The following is a 20,026-nucleotide window of genomic DNA, read 5'->3' as shown; positions in this document are numbered from 1 at the left end:
CAGCTAGGTGTATATATACCAGTTGTAAACACATAATTTTGAATCAATAAGAATAATATTTTCCCTCTCCATGCCACATTCTCCATAAATGCCCAATTCACTGTCACATGCCTTCTCCAAGTAGAGATCTTTATGGCCATCAATCCTTTCCTCCTACACATCCTATTCATTGTATGTGAAATTTCCTTTGCAACAATAATATTTTATTGTATGAATCTTGCCCAGCACAAAGCTAGATTGGTACGGGGAAACTATTTTATTCATCAAAGACTTCAATCTGTTTACAACAATCTTTGCCACCACTTTATTCCACACATTACAAAGAACAATAGGCCTTAAAGTTCTAGCGAACAACGGACGCCTACAAATGTGAAGTAATAGAAGCAAGCACAAGTGAGTGTCGGAGTACAGGTGCGGGTATCGTTTGGAAGAGGGGGAGTGGGAAGGGGGGTTTTTCAAGCATAATCCTACCGCTACTGGGCCTACAACTTTGCTGGGCCAGGGGATATCATAATATTGAGATCAAAATCAGTGTGCTCAGAGTTACAACAAACTTACTAGGGACAGCAGTTACTTTGCCCTTGTTTTAACACTCTGTGCGATATCAAAGATATCACCTTACGTGATAGGAATCTCTCTGTTCTTTTTTTTTTTTTCCTAATGATTGCAACTGTCTCAGAAATCCCTCACGCTTAGGGTCTGTTGGTAGTGATTCTTTTGGTTCCTTTGATAATCAACCTTTTTAGGCCAGTTTGAAAAGGTGCATGGTGAAAGGGGCAGGTTTTTCATTTGACTTCTCCTTTTGTAATTTCGCTTGGTTTTGTTAATATATAGTTCCATTTTCATCCAAAAATAATAGGCCTTAAATGGCCTACTACTTTAGGCTTTTCAATTTTCGGAATCAGCACCAGCAATGTCATATTCAGCCCCTCAACGACTCAGATTATACCAAACATGTGAAATTAAATTCACCACACTAGATCCAACAATGTCCCAATTATTATGATAAACACAGATGAGAAACCATCCTCTACCAGTGCTTTAAATCCTCCAATACTGAATATTGCCTTATCTCCTCCCCATCAATAGACCTCTTCAAGTTTTCAATTATCCTCGAATCAACTTCACCCCACTGATGCTTAGTAACATGCTGCTCTTGCTGTTAGGAGCTCAAAATTGACAGAGAGAAATAAGAAGAGCAATTCTATTAAAATATAGAGAACAAGAATCTCAATTTATACTTCTCTCAATAGCCATGTTTAGGAAAATCTCCAAAGAGCTCAAAAGTCTGTTTTATTTATGATATGTCAGCTTTTAAGTTGACAAACATATTTATAATACTAATACAATCCAAAATAATTGAACATCTAAATAAATCTAAATAACTAGATATCTAGATAAATAAACATCTAAATAAAATATAAATAATATTATTAAATAGAAAATATCTAAAATAAATTAAAATAATATTTATTCCTAATATTCTCTTACTTTCCAAACCACCTGTTATCCCTCATCATCGATACTCTATCAATACTCTCCCCTTGGAAATTTGCTTGTCCTTAAGGCAAGACAGGCAAAACTTTCTTGGATATTTAGAGGTTTAGATGGGGTAATAGATAAATAGCAATATCTCCAATTTGGGCTCCAGAAATAGAGTTGGTCCGAACAAGAGATCCACTATTCACCAAGCTCAAACCTTCCACTCAAAGAAAGGCTCCTAAAACTTCATCGTTGCTGTAAAAGCTTTTCCTAAACCTGCAGCAAAGAAGGTTTGGCACTTTCTAGAACTATCTTGACTTTAGTGTTGTCTTTCAGAGGAGAGTTGAGCTCCTTGCCATGTGCAAGCTCTGAAACAGAAACATGCAAAGCCAAAAAAGGCTTGGAGTTTGTTGGGTCTCCAAGAGATGAAGAAGAAAGGTCGCATCTCCTTAGCCTCATGAAATGAATGTATTTCCAGTCAATAGTGTTTAATTTTGACTAGGTTGTTTCACTCCTTCATGACCACAAGCGTGTTAGACCATAAACTCACAATTTAACTTAAACTCAAGTGCTTTTACACAATTCTAGGTTGAGGAGTTCTGCTTTTCTAAATTTTCATATCTCCCTTAACTCCTAAAAGAATTTGGGCTAGCTTTGGTTTGTTTGCTAGTTCACACAATTGGTGGTGCCCTGATTGTAGCATTAAAGACGTCAAGGCGACCTATGATGTAAAGGAATCAGTGCGTATCATAAGGCAAGGAAAATGGTTAGATAGGGAATTGCATGGCGAGATGGGTGGTGAGGATGAAGGTTTAGGAGGGGTGTATAGGTGGTAGGAACCCATTAAGGATTGAACGGATTTGATACCAAATGTTAGGAGCTCAAAACTGATAGAAAGAAATAAGAATAGTAAACTTATTAGGATGATAGAATAAGAATCTCATTCTATACTTCTTTTAATAGCTACACTTGAAAGAATCTTCAAAAGATTCAAAAGTCTGCTTATTCATATGTCAGCTTCTAAATTGACAAGCATATTTATAATGCTAAATACAATCTCAAATAATTGAATATCTAAATAAAACCTAAATAACTAGATATGTGGATAAATATCTAAATAACCAAATATCTGGATAAATATGTAGATACCTAAACAAAAATCTACATAATATTATTAAATGGAAAATATCAAAAAATAAATTAAAAATAATATTAAATCCTAATAGTATAATCCCTCATTAAGCAGTGCTCTATCACTCACTGTAGCTTGTCATCTATATATAGCCTGTCAAAAAAAACTCCGGACCATTCCCATAATCTTAGTCTCACCCTCCACCCAACACCCCTCTTCGTCTTTTAACATCAAAATTTTATTTCTTCTTCCATCAATTGTCTTCAAATGATAGTATTTTGTGTTTCTATCCCCATTTTGCAAGCACAAGTAACAAAATGATGCCAATAAATCTCCTCCAGCTGGAGAACCTCAAGTAACTCTCCTTGCAATAGTTAACTCAAATTTTCGAATGAGGATTTCTGTCTCTTCCGAACTTGATTTGAATGCCCCCCAATCTGGCCTGAATACATCTTTCTCTCTTCAAAACACTCCCAAAAGCATCATGATTCCAATGAGCTTAGGAGTTTCAAAGACTTAAAATAGTATTATGAGCCTCTCCTTCAACCAACTCACTTTTCAGAAACTCCTTAAATCCTTCATGCATGATTCCACATTTCTTCAAAACAAAATGATCTTTGGTAAAACTTTCACAACCATATCAGGAAACTATTGCTGCGAAACATCATTCACAAACAGCAATCTAAAGATTTATACACCCTCTAACGTCCCTTCCATTTTGGTCCTTTCCTTGTGAACAAAGGCCTGTAGACTCCAAATCTACAAACCCGCATCTATTACACCAATCTCTAAACGCATTACATCATGCCACGCTTGGAGCTTCCCCTCCACCCTGCTCCAATGGTGACATTATGTCATCAAAATCTCCCATCATCACCCAAGGTTCAGAGATAATTCTTGCCATGCATTCCCACTTTCCCCACAACTCTTTCTGCCCACCCTTTGGGGATTAGCATAGGCAAATGTACTTAAAACATTCACCAAATTCTTTACCCTGCACCTTAACATGCATGAACTACACCTCTCATAGGATAGAATCATTAGCAATGTCCCCTTCATTCCAACAGAACAATATGCCTCCAAAATAACCAACTTTCTCCGCCCTTGCGTAACTTCTACATGCCATTCTATTGATTACTTCATCTGTTTTTCTTCCACTTACTCATGGTTTCAGCAAGACCATAATATCTAGCCCATGACATCTTAGTAACTCTTTCAATGCAACCATATATCCTAAGCATGAATATGTAATTTGCAAGAAAAACAACACAACAAATAGAATCTCAATCAGCCATACACTCCTCATAAACTTTAGATTCCCAGCCTAGAGGTGCGGCAAATAGTAAACAATTGACATTTTAATGGAAAGAAATGTTTTAAAATCAGTTGCAAGCAAAATACAAGTTTGACAAACATCTCCTACAAAGTCAAGAGTGAAAAACAGCACAACTTGAAACTTATTTACCTGAATGTCTTGGCTTAGCTATCTGAGCACAAAACTGTAGTTTTCCACCATTTAGAAACTGATCACAAACAAATAAGGTATGCAAATTAGCAAACTTAAAAGCGTAAATAACCGTAGATAGTCAAATTCCTTGCTAAATAAACGAGATATCAATACAGCGGTACTTGTAACAATATAACTGAAGTAACGGAAAACAACTAGAAAATATCAACTTTCCTTTTGTGTTCACTTTCCATTTGTTTTTTATAGTTATCATTCTTTAGACGATCTATTTGGTTTAAACTTTGCTACTTGCACAGTAATATTGACGGCAACTGTAACAGTGATTTAGAAGAGGAAGTGTGATAGGAGCTCAAAATAACTGGAAGAAATAATAGGAATAAACCTATTAAGATGATATAAAACAAGAATCTCATTCTATATTTTTCTCAATAGCCACGCTCGGGAGAATCTTCAAAAGGTTTGAAAAACTATTTTATTAATCTCATGATATGCTAGCTTCAAGGTTGCTAGTCATATTTATAATGCTAAATACAATCTAAAATAAAATCTAGATAACTATTTAAGATAATGAATAAAATCTAGATAACTAGATGACTAAATAAAATTTCCTAAAATCCAAAATAGTGAATAAAATCTAACTAGATAAAATCTGAATCTAAATAAATAAATAAAATCTGAATAAATATCTAAAAACTAAATAAAATACTAAATTAAATGAAATTAATGCTAATTTATCTTTTGCTTCTTCCTTCTTGAATAAGTCTGAATTCTATTTGGAATCTTATCATTACCCCCCTCTTGAAAACTCAACTTGTCCTCAAGTTGAAAAAAAGGGAATTGAGCATGCAATATGTTGTAGTCCTCCCAGCTCGCATCTTCCACAGGTCGCTCATGCCATTCCACCAATAGTTCAAGCAAATGATAACGAGTCCATCTATGATCTAAGACTCGATGAGGTCATACATGTAACTCAAAATCAGCTGATAATGGTAAGGCAGCTAGTGCAAGCGGTGGATCCATCCCATGAGCCAGGCACAAGAGAGATTGATAGGTGCTCATGATAGTAAAATAAAATAAGAGAAATAAATCTATTAAGATGGTATAGAACAAGAATCTCATTCTAAACTTCTCTCAATAGCCACGCTCAGGAGAATCTTTAAAAGGTTTAAAAGATTGTTTTGTTGATGATGATATGCTAGCTTCAAGGTTTCTAGTCATACTTATAATGCTAAATACACTCTAAAATAAAACCTAGATAACTATCTAAGATAATGAATAAAATCTAGACAACTAGATAACTAAATAAAATCTCCTAAAATCTAAAATATTGAATAATAGATAAAATACTGAATCTCAATAAAATCTAAAGAATTAAATAGAATATAAAGAAATACAAATACTTAATCAAATGAAATTAATCCTAATTTATCTTTTGTCGCTTTCTTCTTGAACAAGTCTGAATTTTATCTGGAATCTTATCAATACCCCCCTTTTGAAAACTCAGCTTGTCCTCAAGTTGAAAAGAAGGAAATTGAGCATGCAAAAGGTCGTGGTCCTCCCAACTTGCCTCTTCCACAGGTCACTCAAGCCATTCTACTAATAGCTCAAGCGAATGATGATGAGTCCATCTATGATCTAAGACTCAGTGAGGCCTTACAAGTAACTCAAAATCTGCCGATAGTGGTAAGGAAGTTGGTGTAATTGGTGGAGCCATTCCATGAGCCTGGCATAAGAGAGATACATGGAAAATAGGGTGAATATGGGCGTCAGCTGGCAGTGCCAATTCATAAGCTACTTTACCAATCCTTTAAAGAATCTTATAGGGCCCAAAGAAGCAAGGTGATAATTTTTCAAACTTTCGCTTGGTAAGTGATTGTTGGCGAAAAGGCTATACTCGCAACCACACCAAATCACCTACAGCATACTCGACTTCCCTTTGGTGCTTGTCAGCATAAGCCTTCATATAGTCCTGAGCCTTGCGCAAATCATCCTTTAGAAGTCGGATCATTGCACCTCTAGTCTCAAGTTGATCTTCCAAGTCAACTACAGGTGTTTCTCCTTTCACATAAGGAAGCAAGGGAAGAGGATCTCTCCCCTATACCAGTTTGAAAGGTGAATGGTTGGTTGACGCATGATGACCTGTGTTGTATGGATATTCTGCCCAGAAAAGAAACTTGTGCCAAGATTTGGGTTGCTCATGGGCAAAACATCGTAGATAGGCTTCAAAACCGTGGTTGACCACTTCTGTTCGACCATCTGTTTGGTAGGTAGTACTCATCTTCAACTTGGTCTGGCTTAATCGGAATAACTCTTGCCAGAACGAGCTCATGAAGATAGGGCCCCTATCAAAGATAATTGAGCGAGGTACCCCATGTAAGCGAATAATTTCCTCACAAAAGATTGTGGCCACCTTCTTTGCAGTGTAAGGATGCGAAAGAGCAAGAAAATGTGCATACTTACTCAAACGATCCACTACTACCAAAATAACCTCAAACCCACCTGACTTAGGAAGACCAGCGATAAAATCAAGGGGAATGTCTTCCCAAGTTTGAGAAGGTACGGGTAATGGTTGAAGAATTCCGACTGGTGCCAGGGTTTGATACTTATTTTGCTGACAAGTGGCACAATGTCGCACATATGCCTTAACATCCGCTTTCATTGCTGGCCAATAAAAATTCTCCGCAAGACGCTCAAATGTTTTAAGAAAACCGCCGTGCCCTCCAATAGTAGTAGAATGGGCTTCTGCTAGCAACTTGGGTCGCAACTGTGATGAATAAGGAATGACTACTTTGTGTGGTCATAGAAAAGTTTTTCATTAACAAGGTGGAATCTAGGTCGGGAAGTCGGATCTTTCTATAAATCTTGCATTATTTCATTAGCGAAAGGATCCAATGTCAACTCAAAAGAAAGGTCATCCAACTCTATAGCAAAAGGTACTGCCATTTGAAAAAAAATGGGCATGTTGTGGGCACCTTGACAACACGTCAACCCCCTTATTCTCCACTCCTACCTTGCGGATGATGGTAAAATTAAGGGGTAAAAGTTTGATGATCAACCGCTGTTGAGTGTTCGTTGTGGTACGTTGTTGTAATAAATATTGAAGACTAGCGTGGTTTGTTCTTACTAGAAAATGCCTCCCTAAGAGGTAATGGCGCCATTTTTGGACTACAAGAACTAACACTAGGAGTTCACGATCGTAGGTGGATTTGAAGCAGTTAGAGAAAGAAAATCCTTTACTGAAGTACGCAATAGAGTGGTTATTTTGCATAAGTATAACACCAATTCCTTCTGTGGATGCATCGCATTCAACTGTAAATTCTGCTTTAAAATTAGGCAACTGTAGGACGGGTGCCATCATCAATGCTTGTTTAAGATGATCAAAGGCCATTTGAGCTAGTTCAAACCATAAGAAGGCATCCTTCTTAGTTAATTTAGTGAGAGGACGAGCAATAATCCTGAAATTCTTCACAAAATGCTGATAATATCCTGCCAAGCCTAAAAATCCATGTAATTCCTTCATAGTTTTAGGAGTAGACCATTCACGTACTGCTTCCACCTTTTTCGCTCAACTTCAACTCCCTGGGCAAAAATATTATGCCCTAAGAAGGGAACTCATGGTCTCCCAAGAAAGCATTTTTTTAAATTAACACAGAACAAACTTTCCGTAAGGTCTGCAAGACAATACATCGGTGGTCTTGGTGTGTTGGAAAGAGGAACTGTATATCAGAATATCATCAAAGAAGACCAAGACAAACTTTCACAAATAAGGGCGAAATAAATCGTTCATATCTGCTTGAAAAGTGGTTGGTGCATTAGTTAAGCCGAAAGGCATGACTATGAACTCATAGTGTCCCACGTGAATTCAAAATGCTGTTTTGTAAATATCCTCAGGTTGCATCCTAATTTGATGGTACCTAGATCGTAGATCCAATTTGGAAAAGTAAACCGCCCCATATAGTTCATCTAATAACTCATCAATATTGGGAATTGGATGCTTATCTGGGACTGTAATGCTATTCAATTTTCGATAGTCTACACAAAATCACCATGAACCATCTTTCTTTGCAACCAATAATACTGGGCTAGCAAATGGACTGGAACTGGGATGAATAAAACCTTTGTTTAATAATTCTTCAACTTGTTTCTCAAGTTCAGCCTTTTGATAATGTGGATAGATATGGTCGTAAGTTGGGTGGTTTGGCCCCAGGTAGCAGGGAAATGGTATGTGAGTGATTTTTGAATGGTAGCAAGGTTGTGGGTTCTTCAAAAACAGCTGGGAAGTTTGCAAATAAAGGTTCAAGGTTGAAATCTGTGAAGGATTGAGAGTCAGCGGAAGCTTTTATTTGTTGAATTGAATTAAATTGAGCACCTTTAATAGTGTCAGGGACTCCTTGTAGCTTATACCTCTTGCCATTCCACCAGAAAATCATAAAGAGTTCATTCCAATTGGCTTGCACTGTATTAAGAGATGCTAGCTACTTAATGCCTAGTACCAAATCTGCCCCTCCCAAGGAAAATAGGAAAAATTCTTCTTTAATGGTTAGCTCTGTGAGCTTAACTCCCACATCTTTACATACTCGGTTGCAATGTACAATACTACTATCTCTAATTTGGACTCCGAATGCAAAAATATAATGAGTGGAAAGACATAATTCTTGCACCAATGAGTATGATATAAAATTATGAAAGGACCCACTATCTACAAGTAACAAGACTTCTTTTGTGAGCAGTGTCCCCTTAAGTTTCATTGCTGCCCATGTGTTGCTACCTAGAATAGCATTTAATGAAATTTATACCCCCTCTACTGTAATATTATCGGGTTTACGGTCTTCAAAAGGGGGAACGACTTCATCTCCTTCTTCTATGATTTCCATGAGAGAAAGCAACCCCTGACAGTAGTGCCCAGGCCGAAACACGTCTCCATAGCGAAAACACAGCCCCTTATCTCTCCGTCTTTGCTATTTGACATCCAGGGCTGAATTTCTAGTTGACGCCGAACTCGCTGGTCTGCTTCCTGTCAGCATTGAGGTAAGCAATCTTTGTGAAGATGACGAGAATGAGAGATCCAAAGTTCTTTAATCGCGTACGCCAAGTGCAGTATGGAAACCGGCTTGGGTCTAGGTTGGGTTAGCTTTGGTTTTGCTGACACCCACTTTATTTTCGATTTCCAATGCTAGACTCACTGCTCGGTAGACCGAGCTTGGCTTATGGATGCATCCGTCCAATCTCAACTCCTCCTTCAATCCGTTCATGAAGACGTCGAGCAAGCAATGCTCCGACCAGTTCTTCACTCGCACTCATCGTTTTGTGAACTCTGTGTAGTAATCCTGTACTGACCTTTCTTGCTTGATGCTGCAGAGAAGCTCGTTTGGATTTTGGTATTCAAGGGGACCGAAATTCTCCTGAAACGCTGCCACGAGTTCGTCCCAGTAATGGATTGTTTTTTCGTGGCTGATCCAAGCGAAAAAATCCAACACATCACCTCTAATGATAATGATGCCACGCCCACCTTCTCTTCCTCAAGTGTGTTATAGTATTTAAAATACTTTTCAGCGTTTAAAATCCAACCTCATGGGTCAACTCCATTAAATTTTGGAAATTCAATTTTGGTGTGATGAAATCTGGTGCGTCTACAATTTTCTTGCTCATCTACACTCTCTTCATCTTCATAAGAGTGTCTATGGTGTGAATCTCTTGGTTTCTTGATTGCTGAGGTTTCAAGAGCCTCTACCTTTTCTTTTAATAAATCGAGAGTTTCAAGTTTTCGAGCAATTATAGCTAATTGGTCTGACATGAGTGAATTCAAATTTTCTGAGTCATCATTGGGCGAGTTGTCAGATGGGTTGGTTTCTTGACCGTTACGTGTGGCAACCATGGCTTTGATGCCAAATTGATAGGTGCTTATGATAGTAAAATGAAATAAAAGAAATAAATCTATTAAGATGGTATAGAACAATAATCTCATTCTAAACTTCTCTCAATAGCCACGCTTAGGAGAGTCTCCAAAGAGTTTAAAAGACTGTTTTATTGATGATGATATGCTAGCTTCAAGGTTGCTGGCCATATTTATAATGCTAAATACACTCTAAAATAAAATCTAGATAACTATCTAGATTATTGTGTTAGGAGGAGGGTTGTGTTAGGCCATCAACAGCCAATGTAAAAATTTGTTGAATCTATCATGAACATGGACAATAGACACTCTAAAATAAAATCTAGATAACTATCTAAGATAATGAATAAAATCTAGATAACTAGATAACTAAATAAAATTTCCTAAAATCTAAAATACTAAATAATAAATAAAATAATGAATCTCAATAAATCTAAGGAATTAAATAGAATATAAAGAAATATAAAATATTAAATCAAATGAAATTAATCCTAATTTATCTTTTGCCGCTTCCTTCTTGAATAAGTCTGAATTTTATCTGGAATCTTATCCGAGATACACAGAAAATAGGGTGAATACGAGCATCTACTGGAAGCTCTAATTCATAAGCTACTTTGCCAATTCTTTGAAGAAACTTGTAGGGCCCAAAGAAGTGCGGTGATAATTTTTCAAACTTTCGCTTGGCAAGGGACTGTTAGCGAAAGGGTTGTACTCGCAACCACACGGCATCGCCCACATCATACTCAACTTCCCTTCGATGCTTGTCAGCATAAGCCTTCATTCGGTTTTGAGCCTTGCGCAGATCATCCTTCAAAAGTCGAATCATTGCATCTCTAGTCTCAAGTTGATCTTTCAAGTTAGCTACAGGTGTTTCTCCTTTCACATAAGGAAGTAGGGGAGGAGTATCTCCCGTATACCAGCTTGAAAGGTGAATGGTTGGTTGACATATGATGACCTGTGTTGTATGAGTATTCCACCCAGTAAAGGAACTTGTACCAAGACTTGGGTTGCTCGTGTGCAAAATGTCGCAAATAGGCTTTAAGGTTGCGGTTGACCACTTCTGTTTGACCATCTGTTTAAGGATGGTAAGCAGTACTCATCTTCAACTGGGTTTGGCTTAATCGAAATAACTCTTGCCAAAATGAGCTCATGAAGATAGGGTCCCTGTCAGAGACAATTGAGCGAGGTACCCTATGTAGGCGGATAATTTCCTCATAGAAGACTGTGGCAACCTTCTTGGCAATATAAGGATGTGAAAGAGCGAGAAAATGGGCATACTTGCTCAAACGATCCACCACTACCAAAATAACTTCAAACCCACCAGACTTTGGAAGACCTGTGATAAAATCAATTGAGATGTCCTCCTAAATTTGAGAGGGTACAGGTAAGGGTCGAAGAAGTCCTAGTGGCGCCAAAGTTTGATGCTTATTTTGCTGACAAGTGGCATAATATCGCACATATGCTTTGACATCTGCTTTCATTGCTGGCCAATAAAAATTCTCCAAGAGACGTTTAAATGTTTTAAGAAAACCACCATGTCCTCCAATAGTAGTAGAATGGCTTTTGCTAGTAACTTTGGTCGTAACTGGGATGAATAAGAAGGAATTACCTCGGTGATCATAGAAAAGTTTTTGATTAACCAAGTGGAATCTAGGACAAGATGTTGGATCATTTTGCAAATCCTGCATTATTGCATTAGTGAATGGATCTAAGGCCAATTCAAGGGAGGTCATGCAGCTCCAGCGTAAAAGGATTGCCAACTGAAAAAAATCTGCATGTTGCCGTTGTCTTGATAACGCATCAGTCCTCTTATTTTCACTCCTGCTCTATAGATAATAGTAAAATTAAATGGTAAAAGCTTGATGATCAGTCTTTGTTGAGTGTTGGTGGTGATACGTTGTTGTAGTAAATATTGGAGACTGGCGTGATCTGTTCTAACAAAGAAATGCCTCCCGAGGAGCTAATGACACCATTTTTGCATTGCCAGTACTAATGCAAGGAGTTCACGATCGTAAGTGGACTTGAAGCAGTAAGAGAAAGAAACCCTTTACTGAAGTAAGCAATGGGATGGTTGTTTTGCAACTGTATAGCCCCAATCCCTTCGGTGGATGCATCGCATTCAACTGTAAATTCCTCTTCAAAATTAGGCAAGTGTAAACAAGTGCCATCATCAATGCAAGCTTCAAGTGATTAAAGGCCTTTTGAGCTGGTTCAGACCATAAGAAGGCATCCTTCTTAGTCAACTCATCAGTAAGGGGTCGCGCAATAATCCCGAAATTCTTCACAAAACATCGGTAATATCCAGCAAGGCCTAAAAACCCATGTAACTCCTTTATATTTTTTGAAATAGGCCATTCACGTAATGCCTCCACCTTTTCAGCTTCCACCTCTACTCCTTGGGTAGAATTTCTTGTCCTAAAAAAGGAACTCTTGGCCTCCTTATAAAGCATTTTTTAAAATTGACATAGAACACATTTTCCTGTAGTTTTTGCAAGATAGTATGCAAGTGATCCTAGTGCTGTTGGAAGGAGGAACTGTAGATCAAAATATCATCAAAAAATACCAATACAAATTTTCATAAATAAGGATGAATTGTTCATAGCTGCTTGAAAAGTGGCTGGAGCATTAGTTAAGTCGAAAGGCATGACTGTGAATTCATAGTGCCCAAATAGGTTCAAAATGCCGTTTTGTAAATATCATCAGGTGACATCCCAATTTGTGGTATCCAAATCGTAGATCTAATTTGGAGAAATAAATCACCCCATGTAGCTCATCTAATAACTCATCAATATTGGGAATTGATATTTGTCTAGAACTGTGATGCTATTTAATTTTGATAATCTACACAAAAACGCCATGAACCATCCTTCTTTGCGACCACAAGACTAGGCTGGCAAATGCGCTAGAACTAGCCTGAATGAACCCTTTTTTTAGTATTTTTAGTAATTCTTCAACTTGCTTCTCAATCTCGGTTTTTTGATAATGAGGACACCTATATGGTCGTAAATTAAGAGAATTGGCCCCAAGTAGTAGGGTAATGGTATGTGAGTGATTTCTAAATGGTGGCAAGTTTGTGGTTTCTTCAAAAACAGATGGGAATGCTGCCATTAAAGTCCCGGGTTGAAATATTGGAGAGGTTTAGAGTCAGGGAAAGCTTCAATTTGTTGCATTGAGTTAAGTTGAGTACCTCTAGCAGTATTAGGGACTCCCAGTAGCTTATACCTCTTACCATTTATCCAGAAAATCGTAAAAATTTTATTCCAATTGGCTTGCACTGTGTTGAGAGATGCTAGCCACTTAACACCAAGAACCAGATCAGCCCCCCCAGAGTAAAGGGAAAAAATCTTCCTTAGTGGTTAGACCTGTTAGTTCTACTTCCACATTTTTGCAGATTCAGTTGCAACGCACAATACTATTGTCACTGATTTGAACTCCAAAAGTAGAAATAGATTGGGTAGGTGGATGAAGTTCTTGGATTAATGCATTAAGAGATAAAATTGTGTGGACCCACTATCCACTAACAATAACACCTATCGAGAGCCCAACCTTCCACTAAGTTTCATTGCTGACCCAGAGTTACTACCTAGGATGGCATTTAATGAAATTCAGTTCCATGTGGTTCTTTTTCTTTCGAGTGCAGCGTCCTCGAGTGGAGGAATAATCTCCTCGTCCTCTTCTGTGACCTCCATTAAGGATAACGAACTCTTGTATCGATGCCCAAGCCAAAATTGGTCCCCACAGCGGAAGCAAAGGCCCTTCTCCCTCCTGCATAGGTGCTCGGCATCTATGGAAGCTAGTCTGGCCAAGCTCGATGATGTAATGTTGAATGAAGACGTTGCTGGGTTTTTGTACTAGTTCAAAGACAACGTCGAAGCTTTCTGGGCCTGAGTCGTCTTTTCTCGTGCGAAGGCAAAAGAAGAATTATATCGATTCTAGGTTGTAGAACGTTCAGCTTAGACCCCCGAGAGAGAAGCTTCCCTTCAACCTCCAGTGCAAGACTCATAGCTCAATAAACACTTCTGGGTTTGTGAATACGTACATCTGCGCACAGGTCATCATTCAGTCCGTTCAAAAAACATCGAGTAGGCAGTGCTCTAGCAAATTCTTGGCTCGCGATGATCGTGTAGCAAATTCTGCTCTATATTCCTGCACGCTTCCTTCTTGTTTGATGCTGCAACAAGAATTCGTCAGGGTTTTTTTGCCCAAAATTTTCCTGAAAAGTTGTCACTAGTTCACCCCAGTAATGAAGCGTCCATTCATGGCTGATCCAAGCAAACAAGTTGAGGACGTCACCTTCCAAAGACAACAAAGCTATGTCTACTTCATCTTCTTCAAGTGTGCCATAATATTTGAAGTATTTTTCAGCCTTTAGGAACCAACCTCGTGGATCACCTCCACCAAATTTTGGGAATTCAATTTTTGTGCGATGAAATCTGCTACGTCTATGATTTTCTTGCTCTTCTTCACTTTCTTATTCATAATAACACCTGCAGGAGCCCTCTTGGCATTTTTGCCTTTGTTGAGTACAGAGGCTTCGAGTACCTAAATTATTTTCTCTTTTAATAAATCAAGAGTTTCGAGTCTTGAGGCAATGGCAACTAGATTTGAAATGATCGAGTCTTGATTTTCTAGGGAATGATTGGATGAATTGACAGGATGGTTTGTTTCTTGACCCGTACGAGTAGTAATCATAGCTCTGATGCCAAATTAATAGGAGCTTAGAATAACTGGAAGAAATAACAAGAATAAATATAGTAAGATGATATAGAACAAGAATCTCGTTCTATATTTTTCTCAATAGCCACGCTCGGGAGAATCTCCAAAGGGTTTGAAAGACTATTTTATTAATCTCATGATATGCTAGCTTCACAGTTGCTATTCATATTTATAATGCTAAATACAATCTAAAATAAAATCTAGATAACTATTTAAGATAATGAATAAAATCTAGATAACTAGATGACTAAATAAGATTTCCTAAAATCTAAAATACTGAATAAAATCTAACTAGATAAAATCTGAATCTAAATAACTAAATAAAATCTGAATAAATATCCAAAAACTAAATAAAATACTAAATTAAATGAAATTAATCCTAATTTATCTTTTGCTTCTTTCTTATTGAATAAGTCTGAATTCTATCCAGAATCTTATCAAAGCGTACATGAAAGTTCCTCAAGGCGTACTAGGATATGGAGATCCAATAGAGTACACAGACTCTGAGTCTTTCTGTGGGCTGAAGTAATTACCATAAGCATGGTTTGAGAGATCCACTAGAGTTGTCGAGAAGTTTGGATTTTAAGTTTTCTAATAGCACTACTTTGATAGCATTAAATTTTGTCACTAGCACAAAAGTTTCTTTATTATCAATCCTATGTCTCTTTTGAAACCCTTGTGATGTAGAACAAGGGGAAGAGTGAAGGAGGGAGGAGGAGGAAGAGAGAGCAAAAGAGAAGAACAGAAGAGGAAGAAAAAAATTGGTAAGAGTATGAAGACAAAATAATCTAAATCAAATTCAATAAATATTATGATGATGATGATGATTTGAACTATTAAACTAATTTAAACATAAATAAAGGATTATATATAGATATATATATATATATATCCTGACTTTAAATCATTAAAAGGAAACTTAACTATAAAAAAAAGGAAAATATCAATTAAGGACTATTTGAAGAAATTTATATCAGTCAAAGATTACTTATTGTCAAAACTTGAATGGATACTTGTTGATTTGAGTTAGTCTTTTATCAATAAATATTCATTTAAATTTTAACAATTTACTCTAGATTAACAACAGTCCATTTGATGGGGGGAGGAATTTCCTCAATTTAAGGGGAAGGTTTTAGAGGGGAGGGGAGGGGATTTTAGAGGGTGAGGGAGGAAAATTTATCCACTCGCCTCCCCTCCAACCAAATAGGGGGTTAGGTGCATCATCTATGCGAACATTCTTGCCAAATAGAAGCAAATTGTTGACTTCTCCAAAAATATATAAATAACTGAAGCTATTTCCGTAATTAAATCCTAGGACAAATAGAGGACCAAATAGAGATGCAAACACACCTTGGGTAAAGGCACTGTCCAACCTTTCTTAGGGCCCCAATCCAAAGATGGGCGGATGTCCTTAAAGAGAGCTTCATAGGATGACCCTTCACCCACTGGAGGAGGAAACAAATCAATCTTGAAAATGGGACATGTAAACAACATAAATAATTAGTCAAAACTTCCACATAAACTATTTTCAAAAGCAACATGTTAAAGGAGAAAAAAGTAGAAAGACAACTAAAAAATCATGCCAAATTAATTTGGTTATTTTCTTAGATGTAATATAATTTTGGAAAACAAAATAAACAAACAAAATAAAACCACGACTTCTTAAACAAAGCATAGACGACTAATTGTTAAAATGATGAGAGAGAAATTGTTGTTCCATTGTATATCTTCCATGCTTTATCCCACTCGTTCTTCATACTCTTTCTTTTTCTTCATGGTATCATTCCAATCACTAGTCATCCCTTCCTTATATATTTTCTTCGTTATCACACCATTTTTTCCTTCACCTAAAACCCTACCTAGCAGCTGTTGCCACATTCCAGCCACTGTCCATTGCGATTCTTGAAGCAAGCACCCCACCATCATCGCCAATAGTTGCCAACTAGTCAAGGATACCAATTGGAAATTCAATGACCACTTCACATCTCCACACACCAATCCCAATAGCCTACCCCACTCATTGCCATGCATAGAATTAAGCAATTAATATTCTCATCTCTCTTACTTACGAAAAAATCAAGTACTTTCTTTGAAAAGCTGCTTGGGACAAACTTCAATTTAAATCTATTTACATCGAAGGGAGTACTCCTCTTCAACAAACTTGCTCTTTTGGATGCAATTCTCTTGACTCCTCAATTCATTCTATGAGATTGCATAGAAACTCGTAATGTTTGGATTAAACTGAAAAAACCTTCTAAACTTAATATTTTCTTCTCCCTTTTTGCGTAGGATTGGATAATTTGGAATGCAAAAGTTAAGGTAGAAAACCTAAACACAAGACTCCTTGGCAGAGGCTTTTCGCTCAGGTTTGCTAGAACATTTGGAAGGTGCATTGCAAAAAAATCCATTCAGGGAAATCATTCAGAACGTCGACATTGCCTTCTCTAGTACCCAGCAAGTCTCCAACGACATAAGGCTCCAATGTAGAGTTAATTCTCTTAGTCACGATGGTAAAAGGTTAAAGGTGCGATGCAGACCCCCAAAAGCAGGTTGGATTCGTCTTGACATTAACGAGGCAGTCAACTCGAATGGATCTGCAACTCGTGGTGGAATCATACAAGACGATAAAAGAAATTGGATCAAGAGATATTCCAAATACCTCGGCAAAACTCTTTGGCATTTTAGAAGGACTTCATCTTTGTTAGAATGCACAGTTCAATAAAATCAACATACGGATTCAATAGAAGCCCTCTCGCTTATCCAGCATAATTTCCCTGACAACTATCCTCTCTCTGGAATTATCAACAAAATAAGAAAATTCATTATGAAAGATTGGATCATTACCTTTGTCTATACATTCAAAGAAGCAAATAGATGTACAGACATGCTCACTCACCAGGCCTTCCAAGGAAATCTTGATCTTATTATTTTTAATCATCCGTTGATCCCTCATGGAATCTAACATGACCTAATTTCTGTTCACGTTTCACACTGGTTTTCCGTGTCCTTGTATTCAAAAACAAAAAAAAATTCTCATCTCTCCAGTGAATATACAGCCTACAATAGTGAAGGGAATCGAATGAGATCCCAAAAAATCAATGAGAGAATCAAAAAATAATAAAATACCAAGATACATAGTCAACACTCCAATATACCTCTCCTATCTATAGCAAGTATAACAAATAAAAATTCCCAATATTTACAATTTGAGAGATTTTTGGCCAAACCACTTACCCTCAAGTTAGAAAATAGATGTTAATCATGTCTAACTTGCTTATGCAACTCTTGAACACAAGTCGAAGGAATCAACACAATAGCAACTTGGAAGTTTCACAAGGAGATATATCAAACATATGATGCCTTCTACTTTTTCTCTAATGAAATGTTTGCCTACTTCCACTTGCTTAGACCTTTCATGTTGAATAGGATTCAGCTATAGCAGCCTTGTTATCACAATACAATTTCAATGGTGTGTCCCACTTTGACATATATTTCATCCATGACTTGTTTTAATCCACGATCCTCCATAATGCCTTGAGCGAACACTCTGAGCTCTAATTCAACATTACTCTTGGACACCACTCTTTTCTTTTTGACTTTTCCATGTGACCAAGTTGCCCCACACAAATGAGTAATAACTTGAGGTTGATCTCTACTTTTATAAGTACCCTCCCAATCTACATTAGCGTGAATTTCTATGGATCTTTGTTCCTACCTCTTAAGCAATGACCCTATTCCATGTGTACCTTTCAGGTATCTTAAGATCATGTATACAACTTCTAGATGTTTCTTCATTGCACAACTCATGTATTGACTTGCCATGCTCACACCAAAGGAGATGTCAAGTCTTGTGCGGAATAAATAAATTAATTTCCAATTTTCCAACAAGCTTCTGACGTCTCTCTTTATTTGTTGCCTCTTCATTTTCTTCTTCACTTTCATCCTCTATATCCTCTTCCGCTTCTAAATCTTCTTCATCTTTGTTGGCCTTTTTGGGGTACTTCTTACTTTTCTTGACTATAATAGATGGCTCAACAAGCTTGCATCCTAGTAAATCAATTTCATTCAAAAGATCAAGCATGTACTAAACAAATTCAAGTCAAAGGTCATATGATCGAACCCTCCTAAATGAACAATCCACGTGTAGCTTTTAGTAGTGAGAAGAGCAAAAGTACCATGGTGCACCACAAAAGCTATAGGATCTAGTTTTCGAGATTGCTTTATCATTTGTAAGACATTAAGCCTCTCGATGAGCTTACCTTGTTCCTTGTCAATCTAAAGCACTAAAGCACTAAAGTATATATGATAGTCCTGAGCATTCACTTTAAGGTTTTCAAGTCTATAGGCCTGCCCTATAGGTCCCAACACATCTCTTGAGTATGTCTTGCCTCTTGCACTTTCATATTGGAGTCATTACTCCTCGTGGAGTTTGAGAGAAGAAAATATTTCTCATAAATTCAATATTGAGATACATGATGAGTGTATATACAATAAGGGGAATAATCACTAATAATTCCTAATAAATACTAAAAAACAATACACAAAGAGACAATATTTACATAAATAAAAAATATTCTCACTCTCCCCCTCAAGTTGGATCATAGATGTTAATCATGTCTAGCTTGCTTATGCAATACTCAAATATAGGTCCAAGTAACCCTTTAGTCAAAACATCAGTTGCTTGCAACTTTGTAGACAAATATGTCAAACATAGACTTCCTTCCACTTTTTCTCTAATAAAGTGTCGGTCTATTTCTATATGTTTAGATCTACCATGTTGTATTGGATTTAAGGCCATGCTTATGACAGCTTTATATCATAGAAGAGTTTTATTAGTGAACTTGCTCCAACATGTATTGCATTCGAGACTCATTTCAGCCACAAGTCATCTGTTATTCCTTAAGCTAAAGCTGGTAATTCAAATTCAGAAGTACTACTTTTAAAAATAACTCTTTACTTCTAGCTTCTCCATGTAACTAAATTTCCCCCACAAATGAATAATAGCAAAAGGTTGACCTTTGATCTTTATAAATTCCACCCCAACTTGCATTAGTGTAAATTTATATGGATCTTTGCTAATGTTTTCTAAAGAAAACCCTCTACCAAAAGTACCTTTCAGATATCTCAAAATCTTATAAACTGCCTCCACATGACTCTTCAATGGGCAGCTACATAAACTCCCTAAGGCAACAAATGTTGCCTTGAGCAAGAATGCTAATACATCTCAATGACAGTTATTCTTTGACCACTCAATAAGGAATTGAGTAAATTGCTTTCCTATACTACCAAGTAATCAAATCACCTACCATTGCCTGCATAGTACAATGTGATAATC

At 37.0% G+C, this 20,026-nt stretch overlaps 1 protein-coding gene across 1 annotated transcript in view; it reads right to left on the bottom strand.

Annotated features, from left to right (window-relative positions):
* Positions 1–1,082: 1,082 nt before the first annotated feature.
* The window catches only part of LOC129314953 (uncharacterized), a 30,418-nt gene continuing 11,474 nt past the window's right edge, over positions 1,083–20,026 (bottom strand). Inside the window, exons 2-4 of the mRNA XM_054958437.1 lie at positions 16,042–16,158; positions 4,080–4,137; positions 1,083–1,159 (exon numbers count right to left, since the gene is read on the bottom strand). Coding sequence (XP_054814412.1) covers positions 1,140–1,159; positions 4,080–4,137; positions 16,042–16,158 — 195 coding nt within the window. The 3' untranslated portion in view covers positions 1,083–1,139. The remainder of the gene's footprint in view (positions 1,160–4,079; positions 4,138–16,041; positions 16,159–20,026) is intronic.

This window comes from Prosopis cineraria, unplaced genomic scaffold (genome assembly GCF_029017545.1).
Source record: "Prosopis cineraria cultivar Desert tree isolate PC_DT_omini unplaced genomic scaffold, ASM2901754v1 PC7, whole genome shotgun sequence".
NCBI lineage: Eukaryota > Viridiplantae > Streptophyta > Magnoliopsida > Fabales > Fabaceae > Prosopis > Prosopis cineraria.
This window is presented reverse-complemented; position numbering and strand designations above follow the sequence as displayed.